General features: G+C 49.9%; 3 protein-coding genes across 3 annotated transcripts; 2 read left to right on the forward strand and 1 right to left on the reverse strand.

Moving 5' to 3' along the window:
• Window positions 1–1,607: 1,607 nt before the first annotated feature.
• mapk7 (mitogen-activated protein kinase 7) lies at window positions 1,608–7,024 on the forward strand (the record flags this gene model as incomplete). Its single annotated transcript, XM_080542441.1, has 6 exons — window positions 1,608–1,661; window positions 2,721–2,886; window positions 3,114–4,705; window positions 4,977–6,112; window positions 6,340–6,473; window positions 6,874–7,024. The coding sequence occupies exons 3-6, from the start codon at window positions 3,133–3,135 to the stop codon at window positions 7,022–7,024; spliced, it is 2,994 nt and encodes a 997-aa protein (XP_080398567.1). The 5' UTR covers window positions 1,608–1,661; window positions 2,721–2,886; window positions 3,114–3,132.
• A 1,985-nt stretch (window positions 7,025–9,009) lies between these two features.
• On the reverse strand, window positions 9,010–13,319 carry LOC308167963 (serine protease 27; the record flags this gene model as incomplete). Its single annotated transcript, XM_080542442.1, has 6 exons — window positions 9,010–9,261; window positions 9,931–10,082; window positions 10,217–10,488; window positions 10,992–11,068; window positions 11,566–11,675; window positions 13,304–13,319. The coding sequence occupies 6 exons, from the start codon at window positions 13,317–13,319 to the stop codon at window positions 9,010–9,012; spliced, it is 879 nt and encodes a 292-aa protein (XP_080398568.1).
• A 4,909-nt stretch (window positions 13,320–18,228) lies between these two features.
• On the forward strand, window positions 18,229–27,334 carry LOC308167964 (paired box protein Pax-6-like; the record flags this gene model as incomplete). The annotated part of the gene is made up of 7 exons (XM_080542443.1): window positions 18,229–18,337; window positions 19,320–19,493; window positions 22,525–22,607; window positions 23,674–23,830; window positions 24,751–24,821; window positions 25,967–26,099; window positions 27,249–27,334. 7 exons carry the CDS (start codon window positions 18,229–18,231, stop codon window positions 27,332–27,334), a joined length of 813 nt encoding a protein of 270 aa, XP_080398569.1.
• Between the last annotated feature and the right edge of the window lie 262 nt (window positions 27,335–27,596).

Raw genomic sequence — 27,596 nt, forward strand, 5'->3', positions numbered from 1 at the left:
GCCGAGCCGGGCACTGTAGTGGAAAAGCACCATTTTATGTGTGTACAGGGCTTTAGTCTGATAACGGATGAGCGGTGGTATTTTCACTACTTTGTTCCCCATTTTCTACAACTGTCTTTGATATTTGTGATATGGTCTGGCGAAAAGGTCTGCATGTCGCCAATTCCCAAGTCGCTATGACCAAAAAGCTTCTTGGTTCTTTTTGTTTTCAGTTGTTTTGTGTTAAAGAGCCCACTCAATATAACAAACAACATGGCTTGTAAACAAACTTACGTTTGAGGACGTGTTCAAAAGCAAGGACTGTGTGATCATCTAATAGTCCATTTACCGTGCCGTCACAGTCAACCCCTAGCCCTCGTCTAGACTGTTAGTCTGTTAGTCTAGATGCACATCAATAACCCAGCCTCGACAGGACAGCTGAGCCAGCGGTTTACAGGGGCGATGCTTTTCCTCTGCTCACACACGCCCAGGTCGGCACCGCCCAAACAACGATCCCGTGAAAGACACAGAAACGTAGAAACCCCGCCTCCCCGCGGAACTCTCGTCTTCTATTGGCTTCTCTCTACGGACGAGACAAGCCCGTTGGTTGAACGACCGTCACTCTAAACCATAAACACGGAAGAGGACGAGGAAGTAGAGATTTAGAGACCAGAGTTACCATGCCACTACAACACCGCTACCATCACCTATAGCTGCTTATCAGGTAAATATTTTAATAGCTTTTATTAAATATGCCAATCTGTCTGGTACCCCGACGAGTTTCTGTGACACATTATTCGGCTTTACTTTCGCGGAGGCAGACATTGTGTGCGCTTTTGTAGTCTACCTTCTGGTGTAGTAATGACTCAGGTGTCACCTCGACACACCCGTGCGAGGACAACAAGCCGCTGGACTGTTCTGGATTAGAAAGGGATTCTTGGATGTCGGGTCTACTGTTTGTTATCGTCTCAGAACTGGTTGTTTGATGCACTAATTCATGTATGGAGCCTCCTCATGTCAGTGTATGCTTATCCCAGTTTATAGGCGACAACATTTCAAGAATCTGGTTAGAATAAAAAAAAATCAAAGGCGTCTTTATTTTTACAGCTGTAAATCTGTGCTCCACTACTGTGCTGGTTAATAATAATAATAATAACTTTTATTTGTATAGCACTTTTCCTGCAAACGTTGCAGCACAAAGTGCTTATCACGTGACCACTGGCTGGGTCTAGGGTTAGTCCAGGGGAGGCTGGGTCTTACTGTGATACCAACATCAAACAGGACAACCCACCTGCTTCCCATATATAACCTCTCTCTCTGTCTCTCTCTGTCTCTCTCTCTCTCTTACAGGACCATGTCAACCAATGAGGGAGGAGGAGGAGGCGAGGCGGGGGCTGATGCTAAACCAATCTCTATGGCAACGCAGGGTTCCATGGCGACGGTGACGGTCGAGGACGGCATCAATGGCAGAGAACAACAACAACAACAACACCACAACAACAACAACAACAAGAGTCATCGTCACCATGGTGACGCCAGCAGTACTGTGGCCCGTAACCTGGAGCTGCTGAGGAAACACTCTCTGGACGTCAACTTTGAGGTCGGGGATGAGTATGAGGTCATAGAGACCATCGGCACGGGAGCCTATGGCGTGGTCTCCTCTGCCAGGAGGCGGGACAATGGTGAGACTCTCTTCAGCTGAATGAATGAGCTGATGAATGAGGGCAATCTTGCTCTCTCTCTCTCTCTCTCTCTCTCTCTCTCTCTCTCTCTCTCTCTCTCTCTCTCTCTCTCTCTCTCTCTCTCTCTCTCTCTCTCTCTCTCTCTCTCTCTCTCTCTCTCTCTCTCTCTCACTGTGTGTAGTTAGAGTGTGTGAGTGTAGTTAGGCTGTCTCCCCTGGTGTTCTACCTCCCCCAGCCTCCCCTGGTGTTCTACCTCCCCAGGTGTTCTACCTCCCCCAGCCTCTGGTGTTCTGGCTCCCCTGGTATACTACCTCCCCCAGCCTTCCCTGGTATTCTACCTCCCCCAGCCTTCCCTGGTGTTCTACCTCCCCCAGCCTTCCCTGGTGTTCTACCTTCCCCAGCCTCCCCTGGTGTTCTACCTCCCCCAGCCTCCCCTGGTGTTCTACCTCCACCAACTTCCCCTGGTGTTCTACCTTCCCCAGCCTCCCCTGGTGTTCTGGCTCCCCTGGTATTCTACCTCCCCCAGCCTCCCCTGGTGTTCTATCCCCCCCAGCCTTCCCTGGTGTTCTACCTCCCCCAGCCTCCCCTGGTGTTCTACCTCCCCCAGCCTCCCCTGGTGTTCTACCTCCCCCAGCCTCCCCTGGTGTTCTACCTCCCCCAGCCTCCCCTGGTGTTCTACCTCCCCCAGCCTCCCCTGATGTTCTACCTCCACCAACTTCCCCTGGTGTTCTACCTCCCCCATCCTCCCCTGGTGTTCTACCTCCACCAACTCCTCCTCCTACCTCCCCCAACTTCCCCTGGTGTTCTACCCTCACCAACTTCCCCTGGTATTCTACCTCCCCCAGCCTCCCCTGGTGTTCTACCTCCCCCAGCCTCCCCTGGTGTTCTACCTTCCCCAGCCTCCCCTGGTGTTCTACCTCCCCCAGCCTCCCCTGGTGTTCTACCTCCCCCAGCCTCCCCGGGTGTTCTACCTCCCCCAGCCTCCCCTGGTGTTCTACCTCCCCCAGCCTCCCCGGGTGTTCTACCTGCCCTAGCCTCCCTGACCCTTCTCCCCTCCAGGTCAGCAGGTGGCCATTAAGAAGATCCCCAACGTCTTTGAGGAGCTGACAAACGCCAAGCGGACACTGCGGGAGCTGAAGATACTCAAACACTTCAAACACGACAACATCATCGCCATCAAAGACATCCTGCAGCCCGACTTGCCGCACTCTGCCTTCAAGTCTGTGTGAGTAGAGATACATGACCTAACACACACACACACACACACCAGTCCAGGTACTGATGTTAGTATAGTTATTCTCTGTTTTGTTTCGCTTTTTAACTTGAGATGTTTAAAAAAATAAATTAAAAAAATTAATAGACTCTCTCCTCTTCTTCCTCCTCCTTCTCTCACTGCCCCTTCTCCTCTTCCTCCTCCCCTTGCCCCTCCTCCTCCTCTCTCTCCTCCTCCAGTTACGTGGTACTGGACCTGATGGAAAGCGACCTCCACCAGATAATCCACTCCCGTCAACCTCTGACCCCAGAGCACACGCGTTACTTCCTGTACCAGCTCCTCCGCGGCCTCAAGTATGTCCACAGCGCCAACGTCCTCCACCGCGACCTCAAGCCCTCCAACCTCCTGGTCAACGAGAACTGTGAGCTGAAGATTGGAGACTTCGGCATGGCACGGGGCCTCAGCTGCCACCCGGAGGAGCCCCACCCCTTCATGACGGAGTATGTGGCGACGCGCTGGTACCGCGCCCCAGAGCTGATGCTGTCGCTGCACCACTACAGCCTGGGCATCGACCTCTGGTCCGTCGGCTGCATCTTCGCAGAGATGCTGGGCAGGAAGCAGCTGTTCCCAGGGCGACACTACATCCACCAGCTGCAGCTGATCCTGTCGGTGCTGGGCACACCCCCGGCGGGCTTGATCGGGGCGATCGGGGCGGAGCGGGTGAGGTCGTACATCCAGAGCCTCCCGTCGCGCGCCCCCTTCCCCCTGGCCAAGCTGTACCCCCAGGCGGAGCCGACAGCCTTGGACCTGCTGGGCGCCATGCTGAGGTTCGACCCGCGGGAGAGGGTGGATGTGGGCCGGGCGCTGGAGCATCCGTACCTCGCCAAGTACCACGACCGGGAGGACGAGCCCGTCTGCGTCCCAGCCTTCGACTTTGAGTTTGACAAGCTGCCGGCAGAACGCGAGCAGATCAAGGAGGCCATTCTGCTGGAGATCCAGGGCTTCCACCAGACCAAGCGTGCCCAGAGGCAGAGGCTGCAGTTTAGACCGCCAGGGGGGAGGGACCCATGCAGCGCACAAGCTTCCTCCGGCAGCCTGACCAATAGCACGCTCGCCTCCTCCATGCCCCGCACACCCCAGGCCTCGCAGCGGCTGGAGGCGAATGACACACAACAACAGCAGCAGAACAACAGCATTGTCCACCAATCAGCAGGGGGGAGCCAGGTAACATTCACTAATCGCCTGCCGTCGTTCACCAAACAGGCCGCGCCTCTCCTGGAGGTGACCCCGCCCCCTCGTGGGGGCCACGTCTTGCCCCCCCCCCTGACCAAGACTGACAGTTGCCAGGATGTAGACATGCCCAGCGCCAGCTCTGACCCAGGGCAACCCGAGACCATTGACTTGACCACGCCCATCTCCAGCCAGGGCGCCTCCCCCTCCGAGACTATGAGGGAGGAGCCTCTTAAAGAGGAAGTGGAGCCTCTGGTCCAGCCAATCCAGAGCCAGACCATGACCCAGCCTGCCTCTCCCCTCCCCTCCTCCTCCTCAGCCCAGATCCTGACAACCCTCCCCACCTCGGTCCCCTCTCTGTCCCTCTCCCAGGCCCAAGCCCAGTCCCTCTCCCAGTCCTTGTCTCAATCTCTCTCCCAGGCCCAAACCCAGTCCCTGCCTCAGTCCCAAGCCCAGTCCCTCTCCCAGTCCCAGTCCAAGGTAGCCAGGCCTCCAGCTAGTCTGGGTGAGGGGGTCAGGAGAGACGGGGCCATCTCTGAGGACACTAAAGCAGCACTGAAGGCTGCTCTGCTGAAGTCAGCCCTCAGGAACAAGGCCAGAGGTGAGTCTGTTCTCTAGTCCTCTCCTCTGATATGTACAGGAGCAGAACTTAATGTTTATTCCATTGTTCATCTCAATACACTATGAAAGTCCAAACGGAATCATGTCACTGGAGTTGGGTGGCAGCGTTCCAATGCTAGAGTTAATGCTGGAGATAATGAAGATAAAGATGTTTGGACCGCCGTAGCTTATTGAGACAAATCTAGAAGGTTTAGAATGTTCTTGTAGAATGTTCTTCTCACCTCGATGTTCTATTGACGTCTGTGTTCCAGATGGAGTTTCTACAGGGCTGGGCATGGATATAGGAGGAGGAGGAGGGCTTTCCTCCCTCTCTTCATCCCTCTCTTCTCTCTCAGACCTGAGGAGACCCGTCACGGCCCAGGAGCGCCAGAGAGAGAGGGAAGAGAAGAGGCGAAGGAGGCAGGAGCGAGCGAGGGAGCGGGACAGGAAGAATAAAGAGAAGGAGAGGAGGGAGGGGAGGCACGGGGACTCCCTGGGTGGGGTCCTCCTGAGTGACAACGACAAGAGCCTACTGGAACGCTGGAAAAAGATGAAGGACAACTGCGCTGACAAATCCCAGGCCTGCGAGGTGGAGGGGGGACGGGCTAAGGACTGTAAGGTGAACCCCTCCCACCTGGGGCTGAAGGCCACAGACCCCCCCCCAGCACCAGCTGTAGGAAGGGACCAGGAGGGGGGCGCCGTCCAACCTCACACACAGATGGCGCCCCCTGGAGGAGCCGGCCTGTACCAGCCCAGGCCACCCAGCACCCAGGGCTCCCTGGCCTTCCCCCTGGCCCAGTTCAAGCCAGGAGGGGCGGGGGACGGAGTCGGGGTGGGGACCTTGCTCAAGGGCAGCACAGTGAAGGCCCAGGGACAGTTTGGAGAGGGGCAGAGTGGTTTCGGATGTCTGGGGAGCTGGGATGGTCAGCAGGGAGGAGCTAGGACACCTCAGCAACATCAACACCCCAACACAACACCCCAACAAACCCCCCAGCCTAGCTTCTCACAGCCCCAAGCCCAGCCTCACCCCCACCCCAACACCCAGCCTCAGCCTACCCCCCACCCTCAGCCCCAGCTGGTCTCCCTAGAGTCGTTCCTGAGTAAGATCACCTCCCTGGCCCCCAGAGAGACCAACGGCAACGTGAGACCAGGGGGACAGACCCACCTCAGCTCCCATCCTAACCCAGGAACCCCTCCTGGGCCTCTGGAGAAACTCTGCTCTTCTCTGAGAGAGAGGTCTGGCCCTGGGCACCCCCCCCAGATCCCCCAGCCCCAGGGCCAGAGCCCTCTCTGTAGGGCCCTCGCGGCCTCCTCCCAGCCCAGCCTGGGCTTCACAGACACAGGACAGCCTGGGCCCTCGGCGACCCCTGACATCCACACAGTCACCCTGCAGCTGTCCAAGTCACAGGTGGGTCAGGGGACGGGACACGGGGGACGGGCGTCAGGGGACGGGGGTCAGGGACTGAGGTCTGTGGGGGTCAAGTGGGGACTAAGGTTTGGGGACTGGGGTCTTGGGACGGGACCATACCAATGCTTGGCTGCCAAGATTTTTTGTCTTTGTGGTTCTGTATGTTACAACAGTAGAGAAGCACAGTGGTGCTGTACTGAGATATTCATATATATGACCCCCCCCAGGTGGAGGACGTCCTCCCCCCCATCTTCTCGGTGACCCCTAAGGGCAGCGGCGCGGGGTACGGCGTGGGCTTCGACCTGGACGACCTTCTCAGCCAATCGCTGACCGACCTGCAGCACTCTGACCTCAGAGACAGGTGAGACTATCTAACCAATCAGAGACCTGCAGCTCTCTGACCTCAGAGACAGGGAAGACGTTCCAGCCTGTCACAGAGCCAGCTGGAAGATGCTTTAGGTCAACAAACTTGGGGTCGGGACCCCATGTGTAGTCCCCTGAGAAGATCTAACTAACATCTCTGATATGATGTAGCCTTTACTGCAGTGTGTTGGGGTTCATATCCAACCAATGAGAGCATGTTTACACTTTGACCTCATTATTATGTTGGCATCGTCCGGAGTTATTGGGGTCACGGTCAATATAATGTCAGGATTTGGGAACCTCAGCGTTAGGTGCTAATGCTCAGAGCTAACCATCTCTCTCCTCTTATTCAATCAGCCATCTCAGAGCTAACCATCTCTCTCCTCTCCTCCAATCAGCTACAACGACACTGGCCCACTCTCTGCCTCCCTGCTGTCTGATTGGCTGGAGGTTCACCGCATGACTCCGGCTGACCTGGAGTCTCTACAGCAGGAGCTGCAGCTGGGATCCCCCATGATCCTCTCTGATAACATCCCCCCTGACACCTGACACCCCCCTCTTCCTTGAAGGAAGGAATTCAAGTCCTGTGGTCCCACCTCCTTTCATCTCCTGTTTCATAGAGGCCTTGTGAACAAAACTGGGGGTCATGTGATCATCGTCAACAGCCTACGACCTCCCATCTCACACGCATGTTTTCTACAGTGTTGTCTCACATGCATGTCATGTATGTCTTTTCTACAGTGTTGTCTCACATGCATGTGTCATGTATGTGTTTTACAGTGTTGTCTTCCTTTCTAATAAAGAGAATGAGATCAAGTCTCTGCTGTCTGACTGATGTACAGCCATAGGTGATGTTGCACATTGCTTCTGTGTGTTAGTTCATTTATTTTTCATTATATTATATATTATTTATTATATTATATATCGTTTGTTTTCTTCCCTGGAGGTTGGGAACCTCTTTTGCGAGGGCAACCAGTAAGTAAAAAAACAATGTGTACATAAAATATGGTACAAAGACACACACACATTCTTAAGTCTACACATTAATATACATACTATTCTTAAGTCGACACCTATTCATAAGTCTTACAAACTAGGTGGAGGTTCAAATGAATTGCCGCTGATAGAGAAGAGATGGTCTCTCTGATAGAAGAGAAGGGGTCTGACTGCAGGTGGTCCTACCAGCAGATGAATTGACAGTGTCAATGGTAGAACTGGGTAAAATCAAAACATTCTTTGATTTGGTGTTATTATATTATTGTGATACATAGTGTGGTGTTATTATTTTTTTGTGATACATAGTGTGGTGTTAGGGTTAGGTGTGATACATAATGGTGTTGGCACAGCACCATCCAGTGGACACCGGTGTACCAGCACAGAGGGGCAGTGTGGCGTTGGCAAGGATCAGGTTTCAGGTTCACCTACAATGCTGCCACAGTGGAAACAGCGCCATCCAGTGGACACGGGTGTAACAGCACAGTGCTGCTATAGTTCTGGGGCCTCATTTATAAAAATGTACTGAACGTAATTTTTTACTTGCACGTAAGCAAATTTTTCTAAATGGACGTAAGCATTATTTATAAAACGGACTGCGCTTGTTTAAAATTGCGTACGTCTGTCATACGTACTTCCGTCTATAAATAACAAATATACTTGAAATTGAACGCAGGTAGGATGCGGCTGAAGGAGCGCTGGGATATAGCCGACCGGTCAGCCAGCTCCCTTTGAAACGTTCCCGTGGCGAGGAACCCCAGGGTGGAGAGCACCTGTACAGGGACAGGTATGGGGCTGTTGCAGCGTGTCCTCCTCTCTCACTACTTTGACGTGGTTTTCTACGTACGCCACGGGTAAGATCCAAGGTCCTTTCTATCAATGAGGCCCCTGAGCTTAGATGACGATTTAAGAGAACAGCATAATAATAAAAATGAGAATTCAGAATGAATTAATTAATTTAGACATGAGAAACTAAAGCACATACAACGTTGAGTCAAATCAGTGACTTACATTTATTTCATGAAATCAGAATTTAAGGCAAATACTCAAAAAAGCCATCTTATATAAATACTCATTTTAAAAAGCCACCATATATGCTACAATAGATAAAAAAAAAAAATACTACTTCATATCTTGGCTTTACATACATTCATACACAACATTCATGACATCATTGGTTCTGTTTTCATGGCAACAGCGTGTTTCAGAACCATCTGTGATGTGGTCAGGTGACATCAATACACCTGGCTCCTTCATATAACATGACACAACCCTCCCCTCCCCTCCCTCTCTCCCTTTATCAAGACGACAGGTGTGTCCCAACAGTCCCTGCTCTCCTCCTCCCTCCCTCCCTCCCTCCTTTATTCCTTTCTTCTCAAACAGCATTGTGGGAGGAATATGTACACAGAGGAATCTTCTCCTCCGATGTGTTTTGAGAAGGAAGAGAGGCGAGACTATTGGGACCCAATCTGAACCCACTCTTAACACACTCACACACACACACACTCTCTCTGACACACACACACACACCAACACCCTTCCTAGCTGAGCAGCAGCATCATCAGTAGCGTGCTAGCGGTGCAGGCCACGCCCCCTGGCACCCAGGCCCGCCCTGCAGCACCGTAGAGGCGGAGCCCCGGGACCGTGGTGCTGATGAAGGAGGAGAAGGCGGAGACGCGGGAGTAGATGCCCGGCTGGTTGGCGTTGGCACAGCCCAACCCGAAGCTCACCACGCCCGCCTGCACCCACGTACCGTTGACCATCTGACACACCAGGGGCCCGCCGGAGTCACCCTGCAGGGGGGAGAGAGGGGGTAAATGGATATCCCATTGTGCTGACAGCCTAGGAGTTTGCATGAGCAGAGAGAAGATGTTGTGTACAACAGGTGTCAGCTTTTACACACACACACAGCAGTTTTACGGTTAAACCGTGGTTTACGAAAAATAAACGTTTTTTGTCAATACCGTCATAAATTGCTATAACAAACGCCTTAAGAGTGTTTCTACAGCACTACTGTCCGTGTGGTTGAAGATGCTATGAAAGTGACAGAACTTTTTGCAAACAACATAATTTGTCAAATAAATAACCTGTCAACAAATACTTTTTAGAAGCGATCATAATCGCGTGTCACCTGACCACATAGAGAATACAAACATGCGTAGTAAATTATGTCCATTGTGTATATTGATGAATGCCCTTCAAGACTGTGATGCGGTGGGGCGGTGACGGTACTCGGGTGCAGCGTTTCCCATACATAGTCTTATTACCAACCCAAAGTATTTTTTGTGCTTTATTTGCGGCGGTGTTCAAGCAGGTTCGCGGAAAGGATAGGGCTTCATCATTTGAAATTGGCGGCTCCGTCAAAGCCCGAAACATTGTGATTTTGAAACCTGCGGTAAGCCAAGTTTTTCTTTGGGGACGGTTTAAAAAAATTGGAAACCACCCAACACACACAACCCTACCTGGCAGGAGTCCTTCCCCCCCTCCTGGTAGCCAGCGCAGATCATGTCAGAGAGGATGGAGACGACGTCACTGCTGTACATGGCCTGACAGGAGGACTGGGACAGGAGAGGCACCCCGACCTGCTGCAGGGTCCCCACGCCTGAGAGAGGGACTGGGGGAGAGGGGGGGGTTAGAGAACTGAGGACTGAGACAGGAGGGGTAGAGGGATAGATTAGAGGACAGAGGGATAGATAGAGGACAGAGGACTAGATAGAGGAATATATAGAGGATAGACGCATAACTCACCTCCATCCCGGACGTAACCCCATCCTGTCACGTGACAAGCCATGCCCGCGGGGAACAGGACGCCGGCGTCGGGCAGGCAGATGGGCTGGACCCGGTCGGACCAGGACAGGGGCGTGGCCAGGCGAACCAGCGCCATGTCCCGCCCCTGCTGGGGCTCCTGGTAACCCGGTGCCACATCCACGCTGCTGATACGGTGGCTGGTCTGGTACGGGTTGAACCCATTCAGCTGGTACCGGCCCGCGTACAGGGTGTAGGAGGAGATGTCGAATGGGCTGGCGGGGGGGGGGGGGGGGGGGATAGAGTTATAGATACAGGATGATAGAAGGTAGGAGGAGTGTAGATAGAAGGATAGATAGAGTTATAGATACAGGATGATAGAAGGTAGGAGGAGTGTAGATAGAAGGATAGATCCTTCTATCTACACTCCTCCTACCTTCTATCATCCTTTATCTATAACTCTATCTATCCTTCTATCTACACTCCTCCCACCTTCTATCATCCTGTATCTATAACTCTATCTATCCTTCTATCTACACTCCTCCTACCTTCTATCATCCTGTATCTATAACTCTATCTATCCTTCTATCTACACTCCTCCTACCTTCTATCATCCTGTATCTATAACTCTATAGAGTTATAGATAAAGGATGATAGAAGGTAGGAGGAGTGTAGATAGAGTTATAGATGTAGGATAGATAGGGGGACAGATAGAGGGATAGATAGAGGATAGAGGGGTAGATAGATATTAGATAGACGGATAGACAGAGACACCTACTTGGGGAAGCAGTGTGCAGCAGTCAGGACCCAGTCCTCAGAGATGATGCTGCCTCCACACACATGGGCTGCGTCTTTCTGAGGAGAGTAGACGGTGAACGAACACACACACACACACACACACACACACAGTCACACACACACATTTTAGTATCTTCATTTGCGTTCACATTTTACAATAACATTCTTGAACACAAACATTAGTAGATGCATCAGCATAGGACACTCGGTTGCTCAATGTGTTTCAGTCTGAGTCTAAGGGTACCAATTATTGGCAGCCGGCACATATGGAGGAGAAGGTGTTACCTGTACCCTTGGACACAGACTGAAACACATTGAGCAACCGAGTGCACACACACACAGATTACACTGTAGTTCGACAGGTTCTGCTTCCACTGAGATTTTGTATCTTGCTGCAATGCCACGGTTGTAAAGATGTTACTCTTGTGTACTTGTAGATTGGATGTAATAAAAGAATATATATCGGTAATATAAAGACAATATACTGAACACACACACACACACACACACACACACACACACACACACACACACACACACACACACAGGTCTACCTGAATGTCCACTTGCCACGGCCACGCCCCGTCAGACGCATCCACTCCCCCCACGATCCGGTTTTCAAGGACTGGTCTCCCGCATTCCTGAGCCTGGCCATCGGGTGCACCTGACCACGGTGGTCACGGATGGTAGAAACGGTAGAGTTAAACTGTTAAACCTTCTGCCAAATGTACCACACACACACACACACACACACACACACACACACACACACACACACACACACACACACACAAAACACGTTTCTCCTCTTAAACAACTACATTAGTCATATCGCCTCCGGCGGCACAGTAATGAGTTGGGCTTGAATACCAACGAATAAGACTTCAACAAATGGAGGTGAAAATAACATTTCAAAAACTGGAAATGTTCCAAACATACAGACTTGACTCCGTTAAGAAAGGTCGTCGCCCAAAGGTGTGACTCACCCAGTAAACACCACAGAAGCACCACAAAACATACGTTTGACGTCAGCATCATTTCCGAGTGGTAAAACTTTTAAAAAAAACAACGTGAAAAAACAATTAGTTCACTCTCCTGAATAAGATATTTATCTCCTGAAAAATAAAATCTGTAAAATCACATCGTCGGGAAACCACACGTCCGCTAGCCGCAATCCGGACGAACAATAGTAACGTTGTTCTCTACTCCACATCAACCAACCTGCAGCTCACTAACTCTTCAAGTCGAAGCTTCCAAGTAAACAACGTGTTATTACATCCAAACGGTTAAGTACATACACGGTTACAAAGTCTAGGGAAATACGGCTTGAGTAAAAGAGGAATGCCGCTTGGTTTCGGTGTGAACGGCGGACGAGAAAAAATACTTTATCATCCTACCTGGGGGTCAGCAGCCAATCGCAGACCTGCGTTTCCTACCTGGGGGTCAGCAGCCAATCGCAGACCTGCGTTTCCTACCTGGGGGTCAGCAGCCAATCACAGAACTGCGTTTCCTACCTGGGGGTAAGCAGCCAATCAATTACAAAACAGCACATAAAAACATATAACACAGTTAAATACAACAATCAATACAAACCACAATATATCAGGAGAAACAATCACATCCTTCAACAAAGAGGTCCTCCAACAATCTAAACTGCTGAGCGGCACCAGAACATCCAACTGAAATGTTCTCTATGGATTGTTCCAAAAGTGAGAACCCTAACCCCACTTGTCCAATTCATAAACCTGAGGAACCTCAAGAGTTAATCAACTCTGAGAAGAACATTTATGTTCTTGAATTTCACTAATGAGGTGAGGTAAGCCAAGAGTTTAACTAGACCAGAAACAAAATAAAATAAATGAAAATAAATAAATAATAATAATAATAATTTAAAAAATCTTCTTCTAGCATTGTAACTGCCAATGCCCCCAGGCCCTAGCATAGATTACTTTTTCTTATGATGATTGATGGATAGACGATTCACTTACTGAGACAAATGTACATGTACAAAAAATGCAAAGTGCTCTGGTGCAAAAAGTGCAAGGTGCGGGACAAATGTTTCGGTCATGCGACCATCATCAGTGTCACCGGGCAACAGACAAACATGCTATTATTATAGGGCCACAGGCCTACAACGGTGTTGATGATCAGGGTCATCAGGATTACACAAACAATCAAGGGCTCCATGAAAAAACATTGACATAGCAAAATAAAGAGGCAAGTTAACTGGGACACTATATATATGTATATATGTAACTCAAAGCTGACCAGGGGGTAACATAGTAAATATACCATAGATCATGATCATCTTGATCTATGATATATTTACTATGTTACCCCATGGTCAGCTTTGAGTTACATATGTAAGAGCATGATAAAATAAAGAAAAAAAAATGTTTCTTATCTCTGTCTAAGGAGTTTTCCTTAAAGTTTATGCAGAGTTTTTCTACACTTACTAAAATGTAAACCAGCCAGAGCCCCAGCCTAGGGGCCTGCTCCCAGTGATGTCCCAGTAAACACCTTACTCCCAGATGTCGAACCAGGTGGATAAACCGGTTCACCTACACACTCCATGTTAATCCTGAGGCAGAAACCTGATAGAAACAAACAGACACACTTCTGTGGACATTCATTGTGATTGTTCTGGTGGTGGAAGACTCAAGATAAAACACAGAGTTGGGTAACACTCTTTACTCTTATATGGGGAGGGGGGGAGGGGGGGAGGGAGGGAGAGAGGGAGTAAGGGAGGGAGGGGGGAGAGAGGGAGGGACAAATTAGAAAGTGAGATTTGCTAATTAGATTGCAAGAGTCCAAATAGAGAGAGAGAGAGAGACCATGAAACTGATAATACTCAGTCTCTAGTACTGGTCCTGGTCCTAGACTCTAATAACACTATTGTACATCTCTAGTGTCCTGGTGTTACCCTTCTCTACATCATCATCATCATCATCATCATCTCCACTCTCCTTCTCTCCATGACTGCACAATCTCTGTTCTCTAACTCTGTCTGTCTTTCTGTCTCTCTCTCTCTCTCTCTCTCTCTCTCTCTCTCTCTCTCTCTCTCTCTCTCTCTCTCTCTCTCTCTCTCTCTCTCTCTCTCTCCCCCTTGCCCCAGGCGGTGTGTCTAGATTCACAGAGCAATTGAAGGTGACAGGGACACAGAGAGAGAGAGAGGGAGAGAAAGAGAGAGGGGGAGGGGGGGATGGAGGAAGGGAGGGATGGAGGGAGGACACATCACAGTGTCGCCTGGGGCTACACAGCAGTGGAGGGAGTCGGGAGAGAGAGAGAGGGAGAGAGAGAGAGAGAGGGAGAGAGAGAGAGAGATGGAGAGAAAGAGGGAGAGAGAAAGAGGGACAAAGAGAGAGAGAGGGAGAGGGAGCGAGAGAGAGAGCGGAAGAGAGAGAGAGACAGAAATTATGTGACATTAATTGTGAATTCCTCTATAAACTTGTAATAAAAAAGAAAAGAATACAGTGAAAAGAAAGTAAAGAGTGTAGTTTATACCTGTCTGAGAGAGAGTTATCCATGTGGTGCTGGGATGTGTGTGTGTGTGTGTGTGTGTGTGTGTGTGTCTGAGTGTGTGCATGAGTGTGTGTGTCTGTGTGTCCTCTATCTCCCTGCTCAGTTATTATATATGAATGCTTTCTAGCCAGTCAGGAGAAGAGCAATTATAATGCACTTACTTTTGTTTGTGTTTTAACCACTTGACGAATATTTGTCATGGCATCGTTGCTATGGTGACCCCCCGCCCTTCCAGCACTAAAAAAGAGAGGGATGGAGAGAGAAAGGGGGGAAGAGAGGGATGGAGAGAGAGTGGAAGAGAGGGGTGACAGGAATGAACTAACAAGATCCACACGCATGCCCTGGAGCTACATGAACCACACACACACACGCACACACGCACACACACACACACACACACACACACACACACACACACACACACACACACACACACAAACACACACACACACACACACACACACACCATGCGTAATGCAGGCATGGTAAACAGTACATTGGGATCACACAGGTTAAACCACAAGAAAACATGGATATGTACTAATGACAGGGAGGGGGGAGGGAGGGGGGGGTGGAGGGCGGGAGGAGGGAGGGGGGAGAGAGGGAAGGAGGGGGGAGGAAGGGAGGGAGGAAGGAATGGCGGAGAGAGGGAGGGGGGAAGGAGGGAGGGAGTAGGGAGGGGGGAGAGAGGGAAGTAGGGTGGGAGGGAGGGAAGGGGGAGAGAGGTAGGGAGGGAGGGGGAGCAGAGGAAGAAGAGGAGAGCATGAGAGAGGGAGGGGGGAGGGAGGGAGGGAGAGAATGGGAGCGCAAAGTCTTGTTAACCGGAAATAAAACAAACTGGCACCTCCTCCTCCTCCTCCTCCTCAGACACAGACTCTCTTGAAGTACTAGTTGAACTAAAAAAGAACAATAATATATATATATGAAAAATACTATATATCTTTTTAATATATATATAATTTATTTTTTAGGGCATTTCTGCTTTATTGGGATAGAGACGGTAGATAGCTGAGAGAGGAAGGATGACATGCAGGATAGGTGAGAGAGGAAGGATGACATGCAGGATAGGTGAGAGAGGAAGGATGACATGACATGCAGGATAGGTGAGAGAGGAAGGATGACATGCAGGATAGGTGAGAGAGGAGGGATGACATGCAGGATAGGTGAGAGAGGAGGGATGACATGCAGGATAGGTGAGAGAGGAGGGATGACATGCAGGATAGGTGAGAGAGGAGGGATGACATGCAGGATAGGTGAGAGAGGAGGGATGACATGCAGGATAGGTCGATGGCCGAAATCAAACCAGGGACCTGGCGATGATGCAGTATGCACCTTAGTGTGTTACGCCACATAGTTGAACTCTAGTCATCCATAGGCCAGCTCTGGTTTAAAGAGAAGACATTATCAATATCAGTTATCGATTAACATTATCAATATCAGTTCTCAATTAACATCAATACTAAGACATATTAAATGTGTGTATGTAGAAATCAGAGGACGAGCTCATTGTAATGCATGGAACATGCAGTTCCTCATTTCAGTCCATGCACTAAAATGAGCCTATCCTCTGATTTCTACCTCCACCAGCCTCCCATGGTGTTCTACCTCCACCAGCCTCTTCTGGAGTTCTACCTCCACCAACCTCTCCTGATGCTCTACCTCCACCAGCCTCCCCTGGTGTTTTACCTCAACCAGCCTCCTCTGGTGTTCTACCTCCCCCAGCCTCCCCTGGTGTTCTACCTCCCCTAGCCTCCTCTGGTGTTCTACCTCCTCCAACCTCCCCTGGTGTTCTACCTCCACCAGCCTCCCCTGGTGTTCTACCTCCCCTAGCCTCCTCTGGTGTTCTACCTCCTCCAACCTCCCCTGGTGTTCTACCTCACCCAGCCTCCCCAGGTATTCAATTCTTAAAAATGAACTTTTTCATCTATTTATCATCAACTATCTCCATTATCTGTGCTTTTTGCTCTCCTCCCCCTCTCCTCCCCTCCTCCTCTCTTCCCCCTCTCCTGCTCCCCCCCTCCCCTGCGTGGCATAAAGTTCAAACTTGACACTGACGATGACTCGGTTTGTCACCCCTCTCCCTCCCTCACCCACCCTCTCTCTCTCTCTCTCTCTCTCTCTCTCTCTCTCTCTCTCTCTCTCTCTCTCTCTCTCTCTCTCTCTTTCTCTCTCTCTTTCTCTCTCTTACCCCTCCTCTCTTTCTATCCATGGCTTGGAGGACAAGAGTGCCTGCAGACGCATTTCTCTCTGGAGCCCTCCCTCATTCTCTCTCTCTCTCTCTCTCTCTCTGTCTAACTCTTTCCATCTCTCTTTTTCTCTCTCCTTTTCACATATAATATTGTCAACAAAGGAGGGAGTATGGTAACGAGGGAATAAAGGGGTAAAAAGAGGAGTAATCCCCATGTTTCAGGAGTGGTCCATCTCTCCGTCCACTGGTGAGTTTCTAGTTTCTCTGTTTCTATTTCTGTAGTGGAACGTGCCTGTGTGTTTCTGCCTCTGTGTGTGTAGAGTTAGGCTTAGGGCGAAGGTTATGGTTAGGGTTAAGGTTAGGGTTAGGGCTAGGGTTAGGGTTAGTTGGGGTTATTTGGGGTTTGTTATTTAGTTGGAGTTAGGGTTAAGGTTAGGGTTAGTTGGGGTTACTTACTTTAGAACATCTGCCGTATAACAGTAGAGGAAGTGCTGCTGTAGGAACAGAGGAGACCATGGACCTGCATCAGAACCATGGACCTGCATCAGAACCATGGACCTGGATCACACCTGGATCAGCTGTATCTAACCCTAACCTTACCCCAGAGAGAGAGAGGTAGAGATATAGAGGAAGAGAGAGGGGAGACAGGAGAGAGAGGAGAGAGAGACGAGAGAGAGAGGAGAGAAGAGAGAGGAGAGAAAGATGGACAAGAGAGAGGAGAGAGAGAGGAGAGAGGAGAGAAGAGAGAGGAGAGAGATATTTGCATGTCCCACAGTGTCAGAGAGGCAGAGGTGGGGTGAGGCAGATGAGGACACTTACTGTTATGTTTTATAGGTTGGTTATTGCTTTGTCATGGCTTTTCATGAAAACCACTGTGTGTTATGGGTATTATGGTGCATGTGTGTGTGTGTGTGTGTGAGTGTGTGTGTGTGAGTGTGTGTGTGTGTGTGAGAGGGTTCTAGCGTAGCTGTGATCCCAGTGGTTTACAGGCCGACCGCTGTACAACATAGCCACCCTGACAGGCAACATTGAGCTAACTCGCTAACTCCCTATCTCTTTGTCATCATACAGCTATGTGCTAACTCCCTATCTCTTTGTCATTATCATGCTAATGCTACATCATACCGCTACATGGAGCTGGCTAACACCCTATCTGCTTTTCATCATCACGCTAATGTTACATCATATGTGTCAAATCATGCAATATCAACCCTCTCTCCTCTCTCTCTTCTCTCACCCCCTCCCCTTCCTCTCCTCTCTTCTCTCACCCCTCCCCCTCCTCTCTTCTCTCACCCCCTCCCCATCCTCTCTCTCTTCTCTCAACCCCTCCCCTTCCTCTCTCTATCTCCCCCCTTCCTGTCTTTTTTCTTCCTCCCTCTCTCCTCTCTTCCTCCCTACCTCTCTCTACCCCACAGACATAGAGGGAAGGAGGGAGGGGTGAGGGGTGAGGGGTCAAGGAGTCAGGGGTGAGGAGAGAGAGAGAGAGAGAGAGGGTTGGAGGAGTGTGATGTATGAGAAGCTGACCATGCTGAACCTGCAGAGTGGCTCCAACTGGACCTCGGGGCCAAACTCCTGGTACCAGGACCCAGCGGCGGTACCACCACAACACAGCACAGGTGAGCAGCACTGTGGACCACCGGACCATGCTTTCAGAACCTGCAGGTCACACTAACATGTCCTACACTCAAAAGTGACAAAAGTGTTCTAAAAGGGTACTTCATTTGTACCCGTCGGTTATCAACGTTTATGTCTGTTACCTAGCAACCAATGGTACTTCCATCTCGCGCAGCTCCTTTGTAAGGTATACTTTGTAATGTATTGTAACGTCCCTATATTGTAAACAATAATCTTATCTTATAATGGATCAGAAACAACGATGGGCAATAAACTTCAAGACATTATTATTATTATTATTATTATTATTATTATTATTATTATTATTATTATTCAAACTTCCTAAACATTTTGATACATATTATGTCTGTGTACATTAACAACTGTAGTCATCATCACAAGAAAATGGGTTTGAAATGTAAATTACCAACTGCCGCTCCTCCTTGAACAATAGCAATGGAATGCTGTGAAACCTGCACCGCATACTCCACCACCTGGGTGTGATGGTTGACAGTTAGGACAGCCTAACGGTTATCCTAAAGTTAGGTGACTTTATTTAAGATTTTGTGAAGTTAGGAAGCTTGTGTAATACACTTTTCCTATCTCAAGTTAGGATAGGAACATTGATTTAGGAACAGTGATCTGTAATGGCTTTTTGGTCCTAATCCTAATTATCATGGTTACCAAACAGTTAAGATAGGATATGCAATTTAGGAAGTTTCTGTAATACGGCCCCTGAACCTATGAAACCCTTTAAACCCCATTTTAGAACACATGTTTTGGAAGTTTTCTCCCTACAGCATTTCTGAGGGCTGTTTGCTGGTTGAACTGCATACAGCTGACTACAGGGGAGGCTGGTGGAGGTAGAAATTAGAGGACGGGCTCATAGAATGGAATGAGGAATGGTATCACGTGTTTGGCCGTCCTCCAATCTCTACCTCGGCCAGCCTCCCCTGGTTGACGATTGTTGTGTTTCTCTCTCAGTATCGGGGGGATGTCTGCTGGACAGGGAGGCGCTGGGGGTGGAGGCGGGAGGAAGAGGACGAGGCGTGGCAGTGGAGAGGGAGGAAGGGGAGGAGTCTCAGCTGAGGCTGAAGAGGAAGTTGCAGAGGAACAGGACCAGCTTCACGCAGGAGCAGATTGAGGCGCTGGAAAAAGGTCAGCCAATCACAGGTCTCCGTGCTCCCGCTGTAGCCAATCAAAGACCTTCGTGCTCCCACTGTAGCCAATCACAGGTGTGGTGGAAATCTGTAAATCAATGACTTAACTCGTTACCCAAGTTTTGATAGTTTATTATCCAACAGAGCTTCCTATAGAAAGGATCGTCAACATGAGAATGTTTCAGTAACATGCAGCAGGGCTGAGCAGCGTAGCAGACTATACATATAGATATAGATCTATATACACACACACACAAACAAATTGCAGGCCCCTCCATGTCTTGACTCTGGCAAAGCAGCCCAGGCAGCCCTGCAGGGGGTCAGGGGTCAGGGTGAACCAGAGTCACCATGACAACAGAGATGTGTTGATGGAACAACCAATCACAGGATCAGAACATATACAGTCTGATGGTAACTAGGTGTTGCCCTCGTTCAGAGAGTAGGGGTGTGGGGGGGGCTGAGGTGTTAGACTGTTGAATTGTTTGATACAAATAAACCCAACCTGAAACTCCCATGAGTCTCAGAATGACTGGTCTACACACACAGAGTATGGGGTTGACGCAGACGGTCTCAGACCTCCTGCACCTCCATCACTACCTAACTAAACCATCTACAGCCATTTGACATTTTAGTAATCTTAGGTGCTTTTATCCAAAGCGACTTACAATATGTCATTGTACATACAACTCATGTACAAAAGTCTATTGAGGGAACAGCTCTCAATTCCCGTGCAAGGCAGATACATAAACAGAGCAGGGATACACACTTTCTTGGAACAAGACAGAGAGATAAACCGTCATGGAGTGCCAGGAAGTGAGGACATAAATACACAGCTGCCAAACAAACAATTCAGTCCTTAATGAGGGGGGGGGGGGGGGGGGGGGGGGCAGGGAGTGCAGTAGTGTCCCAGGGCCACCAGGAGCCGCCAGAGGGAGGCACCAAGGAGTTGCCAAGGAAACGGGTGTTTGGGGGGGTAATGTAGGGTGTTAGAGGTGGTAATGTAGGGTGTTAGAGGTGGTAATGTAGGGTGTTAGGGGTGGTAATGTAGGGTGTTAGAGGTGGTAATGTAGGGTGTTAGAGGTGGTAATGTAGGGTGTTAGGGGTGGTAATGTAGGGTGTTAGAGGTGGTAATGTAGGGTGTTAGAGGTGGTAATGTAGGGTGTTAGGGGTGGTAATGTAGGGTGTTAGAGGTGGTAATGTAGGGTGTTAGAGGTGGTAATGTAGGGTGTTAGGGGTGGTAATGTAGGGTGTTAGAGGTGGTAATGTAGGGTGTTAGAGGTGGTAATGTAGGGTGTTAGGGGTGGTAATGTAGGGTGTTAGAGGTGGTAATGTAGGGTGTTAGAGGTGGTAATGTAGGGTGTTAGAGGTGGTAATGTAGGGTGTTAGAGGTGGTAATGTAGGGTGTTAGAGGTGGTAATGTAGGGTGTTAGGAGGTGGTAATGTAGGGTGTTAGGGGGTGGTAATGTAGGGTGTTAGAGGTGGTAATGTAGGGTGTTAGGGGTGGTAATGTAGGGTGTTAGAGGTGGTAATGTAGGGTGTTAGAGGTGGTAATGTAGGGTGTTAGGGGGTGGTAATGTAGGGTGTTAGGGGGTGGTAATGTAGGGTGTTAGGAGGTGGTAATGTAGGGTGTTAGAGGTGGTAATGTAGGGTGTTAGAGGTGGTAATGTAGGGTGTTAGGGGTGGTAATGCAGGGTGTTAGGGGTGGTAATGTAGGGTGTTAGGGGTGGTAATGTAGGGTGTTAGGAGGTGGTAATGTAGGGTGTTAGGAGGTGGTAATGTAGGGTGTTAGGGTGGTAATGTAGGGTGTTAGGGGGTGGTAATGTAGGGTGTTAGGGGTGGTAATGTAGGGTGTTAGGAGGTGGTAATGTAGGGTGTTTGAGGTGGTAATGTAGGGTGTTAGAGGTGGTAATGTAGGGTGTTAGAGGTGGTAATGTAGGGTGTTAGGGGTGGTAATGTAGGGTGTTAGAGGTGGTAATGTAGGGTGTTAGGGGTGGTAATGTAGGGTGTTAGGGGTGGTAATGTAGGGTGTTAGGGGTGGTAATGTAGGGTGTTAGGAGGTGGTAATGTAGGGTGTTAGAGGTGGTAATGTAGGGTGTTAGGGGTGGTAATGTAGGGTGTTAGAGGTGGTAATGTAGGGTGTTAGGGGTGGTAATGTAGGGTGTTAGGGGTGGTAATGTAGGGTGTTAGGAGGTGGTAATGTAGTGTGTTAGAGGTGGTAATGTAGGGTGTTAGAGGTGGTAATGTAGGGTGTTGGGGGGGTAATGTAGGGTGTTAGAGGTGGTAATGTAGGGTGTTAGGGGTGGTAATGTAGGGTGTTAGGGGTGGTAATGTAGGGTGTTAGGGGTGGTAATGTAGGGTGTTAGGGGTGGTAATGTAGGGTGTTAGGAGGTGGTAATGTAGGGTGTTGGGGGTGGTAATGTAGGGTGTTAGGGGTGGTAATGTAGGGTGTTGGGGGGGTAATGTAGGGTGTTAGGGGGTGGTAATGTAGGGTGTTAGAGGTGGTAATGTAGGGTGTTAGAGGTGGTAATGTAGGGTGTTAGAGGTGGTAATGTAGGGTGTTGGGGGGGTAATGTAGGGTGTTAGAGGTGGTAATGCAGGGTGTTAGGGGTGGTAATGTAGGGTGTTAGGGGTGGTAATGTAGGGTGTTAGAGGTGGTAATGTAGGGTGTTAGAGGTGGTAATGTAGGGTGTTAGGGGTGGTAATGTAGGGTGTTAGAGGTGGTAATGTAGGGTGTTAGGGGTGGTAATGTAGGGTGTTAGGGGTGGTAATGTAGGGTGTTAGAGGTGGTAATGTAGGGTGTTATGGGTGGTAATGTAGGGTGTTAGGGGGGGGGTAATGTAGGATGTTCACCTTCCTCATATGTTCAAACGTCTAAATATACATATGGATTTGAATTATCTTAATCCATACTAGGATGTTTCTGATTAGTAGAGTGCACTGAGAACATCGTGGTTAGTGATATACATGTGCTTTTCACCCAGGTAAAGTGTGTTTGTGTGTCTGACAGTTGTAGTTTTTCTGTTCCACAGAGTTTGAAAGGACACATTACCCAGATGTTTTTGCGAGGGAGAAATTGGCCAACAAGATAGACCTCCCAGAGGCCAGGATACAGGTATGACATCTACCTATCTCTGTCTAGAACCCAGGGGAGGTAGAACACATGGGGAGGCTGGTGGAAGTAGAACACCAGAGGAGGCTGGGGGAGGTAGAACACCAGGGGAGGCTGGTGGAGGTAGAACACCAGAGGAGGCTGGAGGAGGTAGAACACCAGGGGAGGCTGGGGGAGGTAGAACACCAGAGGAGGCAGGGGGAGGTAGAACACCAGGGGAGGCTGGGGGAGGTAGAACACCAGAGGAGGCTAGGGGAGGTAGAACACCAGGGGAGGCTGGGGGAGGTAGAACACCAGGGGAGGCTGGGGGAGGTAGAACACCAGGGGAATCTGGGGGAGGTAGAACACCAGAGGAGGCTAGGGGAGGTAGAACACCAGGGGAGGCTGGGGGAGGTAGAACACCAGGGGAGGCTAGGGGAGGTAGAACACCAGGGGAGGCTGGTGGAGGTAGAACACCAGGGGAGGCTGGGGTAGGTAGAACACCAGAGGAGGCTGGAGGAGGTAGAACACCAGGGGAGGCTGGTGGAGGTAGAACACCAGGGGAGGCTAGGGGAGGTAGAACACCAGGGGAGGCTGGGGGAGGTAGAACACCAGGGGAGGCTGGGGGAGGTAGAACACCAGGGGAGGCTGGGGGAGGTAGAACACCAGGGGAGGCTGGTGGAGGTAGAACACCAGGGGAGGCTGGGGTAGGTAGAACACCAGAGGAGGCTGGAGGAGGTAGAACACCAGGGGAGGCTGGGGGAGGTAGAACACCAGGGGAGGCTAGGGGAGGTAGAACACCAGGGGAGGCTGGGGGAGGTAGAACACCAGGGGAGGCTGGGGGAGGTAGAACACCAGGGGAGGCTGGTGGAGGTAGAACACCAGCGGAGGCTGGGGGAGGTAGAACACCAGGGGAGGCTGGGGGAGGTAGAACACCAGGGGAGGCTGGGGGAGGTAGAACACCAGGGGAGGCTGGGGGAGGTAGAACACCAGGGGAGGCTGGGGGAGGTAGAACACCAGGGGAGGCTGGTGGAGGTTGAACACCAGGGGAGGCTGGCACGACTCTGACATGCCTCTCTCTGATTGACAGGTCTGGTTCTCCAATCGCAGAGCCAAGTGGAGGCGGGAGGAGAAGCTGCGTAACCAGAGGAGGTCAGGGGGCGGGACTTCCTGTTCGCAGGCCCAAGCCCCCCTGAACACTTCCTTCAACACCTCCCTCTATCACCACCCACAGACCAGCACCTCAGGTGTGTGTGTGTACTATCTGTGTGTGTGTGTGTGTGTGTGTGTGTCATCAACAATCTCTGTAAATGCATTGAACAAATAAACGTCTGGATGGGACAAAACTCCCTCCAACTAACCAAGGATAAAACAGAGATTGTATTCGGTGCACCTGGCAAAAGATCGAAAGTCAGTGCCTACCTTGATTCTCTCTCTCTTCAGACTAAAAAACAGCTTGGAAATCTTGGTGTAATTCTAGACTCCTGTCTAAACTTCAATAGCCACATAAACTCAATAACTAAATCAGCCTACTATCACCTGAAAACATAGCAAGAATGAGAGGTTTCATGTCCAAACAAGACCTTGAACAGGCCTATCTAAAGGGACTGTTCGCAAATTGCATCTCATCCAAAACGCCACCCTAACCCTAACCCAAAAACAAAGACATTTGAACACATTACACCAATCCTGAGATCTCTACACTGGCTACCAGTCTCTCAGAGAAATTAATTCAAAGTACTTCTAATTGTAATTTGCTCTAAATCACAAAATGGTCTTGGACCAAAATACATATCAGACCTCCTCTCACCCTATATTCCAGCAAGGCCCCTAAGGTTAGCTGAGACCAACCTGCAAAAAATTCCCTGCAACCTGCTAAACATGCTCATGGAACAACCTCCCTGAAGAACTCAGAGGCCCAAACTCTAAATATATTTAAAAACCTTAATGTTCTGCAGCATTTATGACTAAACACCAGCACTTTATTTATGTGTATTAAATGTTTTAACATATCTATTTTTATTACTTTTATTTTCTTACTTACTCTCATCTCATCTATTTTCATGTAAAGCACTTAAGAATTGCCTCTGCTGTATGTGTGCTATATAAATAAACGTGCCTTGCCTTGCCTTACTAACTGTGTGTGTTTGCGTGTGTATCTGTCTAGGCTCCATGCTGAGTCAGAGTGAATCTCTGCCCAGCTACAGCTCTCTGTCTGTCTTCTCCTCTGGAGTCCAGGTGAGTCATTCAGCTTCAGAACTGTGTGTGTGTGTGTGTGTGTGTGTGTGTGTGTGTGTGTGCGTGCGTGCACGAGTGCATGTGCGTGTGTGTGTGTCCGTGTGTGGATAATTTAACTGCATAACCTCCTTATAACCTGTTTTAACCTGTGTCAACGTAGTCTTGTTGAATACTCTGGTGTTGGTTTATTGAATACTTGAGGGTTGGTTTATTGAATATTTGGGTGTCGGTTTATTGAATACTTGGTTTATTGAATATTCGGGGGTTGGTTTATTGAACACCTGGGTGTCTGTGTAGTATATTTTACTTAAACACACACATGCATGGACTGTATATAGTATGGGCCTGTATGCTATGAAGGAATGTCTCCTGACAAAGGGGGTTTATGACACCTTGTAAACACATCCTTTGTCTCAAGGGTCATATGTTTTTGCCTCAGGAAGTGCTGTCCTTATATGGGCATTTTAGGATGACTTCCTGTGAATCTGGCCTGACCATTAACCTGGAATGACTTTTAGGCCAGAGTGACATCATAGGTAACTGCCCCTCACACTCAGGTCACCAACTTGATAGGTTATTGTTTGCAACTGTATTTACATATTATTGTTTATAAATAAGGGAGTGGGCCCGAGGGGACGCTCTCTCTCTCTCGATCACCACAGCGCTCTCATCTCAGCACCTCCAGCCGCAGCTGTATTCTGTAACATGTGTACTTTGTTTAAATAAGTAGTCTTAAACTCAGAACTGTATTCGTGATCCATGTCCAACAACTTACTTGAGAATATCCTACATCGGTTTATTGAATACTTTGGGGTTAGTTTATTGAATACTTGGGGGTTGGTTTATTGAAGACTTGGGGGTTGGTTTGGAAGGTTTTATTGATGATGATGATGATGTTTGTATAGTTGATTCACTTCCTGAGACAAATATACTGATTATAAGTGGATTCCTCAGACAGATACAGACCTGAGCTAGATTACAATGGAAGTCATTTGTATTTCTTACGGAATATAGGATCTGTCTCATTAGCAAATAATAGAAAATAACGCTAATACAAATATACATTTTCTCTCCCTCTTCACTGTCCTTTTCTCCTCCTCCTCTCTCCTTTCATCATTCTCTCTGTTTCTCCTCCTCCTCTGCAGTCCGTCCCTCCTCAGACCAGCACGTCCTACTCCTGCATGCTGCCCCCTCCTCCCTCTGGGACGCGGGGCTTCGACACGTCAGCGTACCCCCCCCCTCACCTGCCCCCCCACGCATCCGTGAATGCCAACACCGGTGAGTACCACACCAGCAGGGGGGGCTGGGGAGGTAGAACACCAGAAGAGGCTGGGGGACATAGAACACAAGAGGAGGCTGGTGGAGGTAGAACACCAGAGGAGGCTGGGGGAGGCAGAACACCAGAGGAGGCTGGGGGAGGTAGAACACCAGGGGAGGTTGGTGGAGGTAGAACACCAGGGGAGGTTGGTGGAGGTAGAACACCAAGGGAGGCTGGGGGAGGTAGAACACCAGGGTAGGCTGGGGGAGGTAAATAATAATAATTAATAATTCATCAAATGTATATAGCGCTTTTCCGAGGCTCAAAGACGCTGACAATATGGGAGAAACGGAAAACACAGAAACAACAAGCAACAGATAACATGGGACATGGAACACAGAGTTAGCGAACGGGGAGGGGGGGTAGGTAGGGACAGGGGAGATGGTTAGGGGTAGGGGAGGCTGTATGCATGTCAGGGGGGTGGCAGGGTTAGGGGAGATGGGTAGGGGTAGGAGAGGTTGTAGGCATGGGAGAACAGGTAGGTTTTGAGGTGGGATTTAAAAGTGAGGAGTGAGGGTGAGTCTCTGAGTGGTTGAGGAAGAGAGTTCCAGAGGCGGGGTGCAGCTCGTGAAAAGGCACGGTGACCGAAGCCTTTGAGTTTTGAGGGTGGGACAGTGAGGGGAACAATGGATGAGGATCGGAGGGTACGGGTAGGGCGGTGGGGGAGAAGGAGGTCAGTCAGGTAAGGAGGGGCCAGGCTATGGAGGGCTTTGTATGTGAGGATGAGGACTTTGAATTGGATACGTTCTTTGATGGGGAGCCAGTGGAGAGAGTGGAGGACAGGAGTGATGTGGTCACGGGAGCGGGTGTTTGAGAGCAGGCGTGCAGCAGAGTTTTGGACCATCTGGAGTCTATGGAGGGAGCGGGAGGTGATGCCTCATGTTGTGAGTAGGGAGTTGCAATAGTCAAGGCGGGAGGAGATGAAGGCGTGGATAAGGGATTCAGCAGCAGGCGGGGAGAGGCAGTGTCTAATTTTGCAATGTTTCGGAGGTGGAAGTAGGATGTCTTAACAATGAAACTTCTGTTTCCTGTCTATGTAACAGGCCTCATATGTCAAAATGCCTGACACATAGCTCTTCTCCCCCCCCCCCCCCCCCCCACTCTGTCAGGTCTCATCTCTCCAGGGGTGTCAGTACCAGTGCAGGTCCCAGGGGCGGACCAGAGTCTGGGTCAGTACTGGGCCCGGATCCAGTGAAAGGCACAAGGAGGAACGGACCAGACAAAAAAAGCAACAACAAAAAAAGAAGAGATAGAAGAACAAGGGAGGAGAGGGGGGTGTGGGGGGGGGGGGGGGGGGTGAGGGAGAGGGGGTGAGGGGGGGGGTGAGGGAGAGGCGGTGAGGGGGGGGGGAGGAGTGGGAACTAAACAGGGGTTCAGGGAGCACAAGTATAGAGGGGTGTTTGAGAGCGTCAGACCCCTGATACGCATCCAATGTTTACAACGGGTCCTTTACACAG

Source organism: Nansenia antarctica, assembly GCF_963989245.1.
Source record: "Nansenia antarctica genome assembly, chromosome: 11".
In the NCBI taxonomy this organism is placed as follows: Eukaryota; Metazoa; Chordata; class Actinopteri; order Argentiniformes; family Microstomatidae; genus Nansenia; species Nansenia antarctica.